General features: G+C 38.6%; 1 protein-coding gene across 5 annotated transcripts in view; it reads left to right on the forward strand.

Annotated features, from left to right (window-relative positions):
* Window positions 1-5,482, forward strand: part of MDFIC (MyoD family inhibitor domain containing) — a 98,531-nt gene extending 93,049 nt beyond the window's left edge. For all 5 annotated transcript variants that reach the window (XM_065883814.1, XM_065883813.1, XM_065883817.1 and 2 more), the window contains one exon: window positions 4,991-5,482. In XM_065883814.1, coding sequence (XP_065739886.1) covers window positions 4,991-5,238 — 248 coding nt within the window. In that variant the 3' untranslated portion in view covers window positions 5,239-5,482. The remainder of the gene's footprint in view (window positions 1-4,990) is intronic.
* The last annotated feature ends 518 nt before the right edge of the window (window positions 5,483-6,000 follow it).

Raw genomic sequence — 6,000 nt, forward strand, 5'->3', positions numbered from 1 at the left:
ACCGCTTGTATCTATTGTACAAATTACACTATATGACCCAGCAATCCCACTATTGGGCATATACCCAGAGAAAACCATAATTCAAAAAGACACATGTACCCCAATGTTCATTGCAGCACTATTTACAATAGCCAGGTCATGGAAGCAACCTAAATGCCCATTGACAGGCGAATGGATAAAGAAGATGTGGTACATATATACAGTGGAATATCACTCAGCCATAAAAAGGAATGAAGTTGGGTCATCTGTAGAGACGTGGATGGACCTAGAGACTGTCATACAGAGTGAAGTAAGTGAGAAAGAGAAAAACAAATATCGTATATTAACGCATACATGTGGAATCTAGAAAAATGGTACAGATGAACCAGTTTGCAAGGCAGAGATAGAGACACAGATGTAGAGAACAAACTTATCACCAAGGGGGGAAAGCTGGGGGATGGGGGTGGGGTGGAGAGTGGGATGAATTGGGAGACTGGGATTGACATATATACCCTAATATGTATAAAACAGATAATGAAAACTTGCTGTATAAAAAATAAATAAAATAAAATTCAAAAAACGAGAAATTACACTATGTTGTTGAAGACAGTCTAGAAAACGAGTGTTCGATCTGCTTGCGCTAAGAATTTATTTTTTCATGTTCCTTGTTTACTAAAAATGCAAAGTTTAACAGACTTCAGTTACTTTGTAGATCTTGTTGGCTAAAGGTAGGAGTTTGGAGAGATTCTATTCTTGGCTTAGGGCTTCGGATTTTTGTGTAACAACCATCATTATTGTCTAAGATCTGGAAGGGACTTTTTTTTTTTTTTGCGGTATGCGGGCCTCTCACTGTTGTGGCCTCTCCCGTTGCGGAGCACAGGCTCTGGACGCGCAAGCTCAGTGGCCATGGCTCACGGGCCCAGCCGCTCTGCGGCATGTGGGATCTTCCCGGACCGGGGCACAAACCGCTGTCCCGTGCATCGGCAGGCGGACTCTCAAACACTGCGCCACCAGGGAAGCCCCTGGAAGGGACTTTGATTCCCAAATGAATATGTTCTATGAGCACCAATGAGTTGTTTAGTTGGGAATGTCACTCCCATTCCTCGTCATCCTGAGGGCAGCTGATTTCACACGTTACATTCAGTCCCTCCCTCCTGATTACTTATTGTTTTCCCCTCCCTTTCTGTATATGGGAATGGCTGGACTCCCTTGTTTTGAATCAAACGCTAAAACTTTTTATCTCATTCTGCCACTGAATCTTGTTAATGCCTCCTCTCCTTTTCACTGACTCATTTGCCAAACTTGGCTATCTGCCACTTTACTTCCTCAGCCTTATTATCCCATATCTTCAGCTAAAAACAAGATTTGAATTTCTCTTCATCAGTTCAAACTCTCAAGGTCTAAACGATAACTCATCTGTATCTTATCTCTTTTAACTACAAAAAGCCACATACTGAGAGAGGACAATCATACTTGACAAAAGACTGATGTCTTGACTATATCAAGAACTTCTACAAATCAGTAAGAGAAAAAGGCAGTTCAATAGAAAAGTGAGGGGAATACCTGAACACCTGTTTCAAAGGTGAAACGTGAATGGCCAAAAACATGATAAGATGTTCAAACTTATTAGTAAACAAGTAAATGCAAAATAAAACCACCATGAGATGCCATTTCACACTCAATGAATTGGCATATATGAAAATACGCCAGTTTCATAGATTGGTGAAGATGTGGAACGACGAGCATTCCCATACTTGGTTGGTGGGAATCCATTTTGCAGCAATCACTTTGAAAGCAAATGTGGTATCACCTAACTTGATTAAACATATGCGTATCCTGTGGCCCAACAATTCTACTGCTAGTTATTTGGCATGTGTACTCTAGGAGACCTGCACAAAACTGTTTGAAACATTACTGTTTGGAATAGCACAACACTGGAAATGACCAAAATATTCCTAAGTAGGATGAATAAATAAATTACAGTGTATTAAATCAATGGAATACTGTACATCTAGAAAACAAGTGAACTTTAGCTACATGAATCAAGAAGGGTAAGTCTGAAACACATAATACTGAGGAAAAATGCTACTTATGGGAATTTATATGGTACCGTTTCCTTTCTGATAGATTATGTAGGGATATTTACACATTGACTGTTGTATAAAGTACAATGAAAAGCACGGGAAGAGGAAGATGATTTAGGAAGGGACCAAAGGAGGCTTCAAAGGTATCATTACCCTCTATTTCTAAGGCTGGGTGGGAAGGCCATTCTTTCCCCTTTAAGATTGATAGATTCACTACATACAGTTCAATGTATATTTTATGATTAACACATAAAGAATCTAATGCTCAATAACTATACTTAATGTTTTTCGGTATCAAGTGAGTTTTTGTGGATTCCTCCTCTTAGTCTTGAAATATAAGCATTCCACAGTAGAATACAAAGTTAAGGTTAGAAGTGTCCTTAGAATTAGTTAATATGGAGATTTGTTTGAAGGCATACTGAATAGAACTGGGCTGCTTTCCAGTTAAACACTAGTTTCTTAATAGGAATAATAATAATAAAGCTAGCTCTTTATAACATTTCAGATATTTTACAAATCGCGATAACATAATCCTGGAAAAACTCTACTGAACAGGTACATATAAGATATTAGGATAAAAATTTATAGAAAGAATGTAGAAAGAGGGCAACTATAGACTCTCTAGAAACAAAGAACTTTCCAAGGCTGTGGACTTGGATCCATGAAGTTGATCTTACTGTTCTCCTAATATGATTGGATATAGTAATCCCCACTTATCTGTGGTTTTGCTTTCCATGGTTTCATTTTCCCACAGTCAATTGCAATACCAAAGTATTAAATGGAATACTTTAGAAATAAACAATTCATAAGTTTTAAATTGCATGTCGCCCTGAGTAGCATGATGAAATCTCATGCCTTACCACTCCGTCCCACGCGAAACATGAATTATCCCTTTGTCCAGCATGTTTCACCTGACCGTCACTTAGCAGCCCTCTTGGTTATCAGACCGACTGTCGCAATACTGCAGTGCTTGTGTTCAAGTAATTTTTATTTTACATAATAATGGCTCCAAAGCACAAGAGTAGTGATGCTGGCAACTCAGGTATGCCAAAGAGATGCTGTAAAGTAATTCTTTAAGTGAAAAGGTGAAAGTTCTCAGTAAGGAAAGAAAAACAATTATATGCTGAGGTTGCTAAAGTCTACGGTAAGAATGCCTCTTTTATCCATGAAATTGTGAAGAAGGAGAAAGAAATTTGTGATAATTTTGCTGTCGTACCTCAAACTGTAAAAACTTATGGCCACAGTACCTAATAAGTTTGTAGTTAAGATAGAAAAAGCATTAAATTTGTACAAGATATTTCAAGAGAGACTCTACATTCACATAAATTTTATTACAGAATATTGTTATAATTGTTCTCTTTTACTAGCAGTTAATATTGTTAATCTCTTTGCCTAATTTATAAGTTAAACTTCATCATTGGTGTGTATACATGGGAAATAAATAGTAATATATAGAGCTCAGTATTATCCGTGATTTCATGCATCCACTGGGGGTCTTGGAATGTATCCCCCAGTAATAAAGGAGGACTACTGTACCACTAAACACATTAGGGGAAGATGGAGAGAAGCTCACAGTCTTACAGTTCTGTGATCTTTTTCCAATTGCTCCATAGACAATTTTACATGAGAGTGGGCTTGGCACTGAGAAGATTGGGAGGAAACATTGGTGTGTTTTTTAGCTTTTTTTTTTTTTTTTTCCCCCACACCACATGTCTTACGGGATCTCAGTTCCCTGACCAGGGATTGAACCCGGACCACGGCATTGAAAGCCGGGAATCCTAACCACTAGGCCACCAGAGAACTCCTAGACTTTATTTCTGCAGCCAACTCTGGAGTTTTCCTTTTTGAGTTTTTTCTGACTCTCTCCCCTTTTTGCCATCTGGCAATGTAGAGTATGTATTTCCCACACTTCCCCCTTTTACAAAGTTACAGACTCTCTACAAAGTTAGAGACTACAGAGAAACGGCAATGTTCAAGGAGTTGGGGAGTTTATGACGGAATACACAATTTGATGAAACTCCATCAAAGGCACTCAGTCGTAAAGCCGAATACAGAAATACACAAGTCATGTGACAGTGGGATGCGGGTAGGGATTGTTCTGTACTGTTGTTGTTGTTGTTGGAAGCAGAATCCCCTCATTAAAGCTTGCATTGTATGAAATTTTAAAAAGAAAAGAAAAAGAAGGAAGGGAACACAAATACAAACCCAGAAATAATCCTGCTAAAAATTCACAAATATTTCTGAAAATAGACAAATGTCTTATAACATTGGTCTTAAATTATTTTTACTGCATGTGTTTAAGTCCTCCAGAAATAGAAATTTTCTTCAGTTGTTCCTTTTACTTACTTGCCCCAAAATTCTACAGGAAAGAAGTTTAGAACATGGTGTACTAAATTTAGTAGATTGTAATCCATTTGATTTCTCACTTTTTTATATCAGTTCATGAAATTTATTGTTTAGAGAGGCATCACTAGAGATGTCTCGGGAAATAATAGAAATGTAAAGTACTTTGCCACACAGGAAGTGGAAAAGCAATTTCTATTTTCTGAAGGACTATAATGTCATGGAGTCATTTAGCAGAGAGCAGTAGATAGCGAAGATGGATGAGAAGCATAGAAAAGTGCAGGACCAGTGCACCGTGTGTGAGTAATACTCTAACCCACATGCACACACACATATACACAAGTACAATCTTTTTTTTTTTTTTTTCCAGATCCAGTATCTACTTCTAAAGATTGCTTATCTAGAATTTAACTTGTTTCTTTTTATGCTTCCAGCCCACAAACGACTACTAGGACTGCATGTCATTAGGTTCTGGATCACTCAATTATTTTCATCAATTCTTATTATTCAGTATATTGATGATTTATATATTTTGTGTTCCTCCTTTTTCTGACTACGTGGCCTCCTCCCAACTGAAAATGAAGATTGCTGTGTCCACTGTATCCTGGCCTGCCTGTTCTGTGAATTCCTGACCCTCTGCAATATTGTCCTGGGACAAGCTTCGTGTGGCATCTGCACCTCTGAAGCCTGCTGCTGTTGCTGCGGAGATGAAATGGGAGATGACTGTAACTGCCCTTGTGACATGGATTGTGGCATCATGGATGCCTGTTGTGAATCATCAGACTGTTTGGAAATCTGTATGGAATGCTGTGGAATTTGTTTTCCTTCGTAAATATTTATCTTCTGTTTGCATTAAAACTGGAGAGTGTTTTAAAGTTTTTCTTTTAAGGGGGAAAGAAAAGCACGTGGTAAGATTCTCATCAAACAGTCCAGTATTTGCACTGTTAACTCATTATTTTAGGAAATCTCTGAGAGCCTTTTTTTTTCCTCTAACCAAATCTACATGGTTTAATATGTGAAATTTTAACTACTTTTAGACTTCTTAATAGGTTACAATGACTGAGGGACATTTTGACAAAACAGAAAGAAAGGAAGGGAGGGAGGAAGGAAGGGAAAGAGGGAGGGAGGAAGGAAGGGAGAGAGGGAGGGAGGGAGGAAGGCAGGGAGAGAGGGAGGGAGGGAGGAAGGAAGGGAGAGAGGGAGGGAGAAAGAAAAAGACAAAATGTCTCCTCCTTTATTTACTTATTTCTATTTCTTTTAACCATTCTTAGGAGCCCCCTGCTCCAAACGTATTATTTCTCGGTGGTTATTTAAATCAGACAATTTACTTGTGACGTTTATTAATGGTTAAAAGTAAGTATTCTTTAAACTTTGGGAAACAAACCCACACAGTTGTTGGGGACCCAGTGTTCATCTCCATGCCGTGTTCGCCCCTCGCTCAGCAAACGCTGAGTGCCTACTGTGTGTAATCTCCTGCTGCAACACAGAGATGGATGGCATTCAGCTCCAATCCAGAGGAGCATAGGAAAGTTTAGAAGAGGAAAGAGACCTGTAAAGAATAAACCAGCCCACAGGGCATGTTGAAGTGAGGATT

Source organism: Phocoena phocoena, chromosome 9, assembly GCF_963924675.1.
Source record: "Phocoena phocoena chromosome 9, mPhoPho1.1, whole genome shotgun sequence".
In the NCBI taxonomy this organism is placed as follows: domain Eukaryota; kingdom Metazoa; phylum Chordata; class Mammalia; order Artiodactyla; family Phocoenidae; genus Phocoena; species Phocoena phocoena.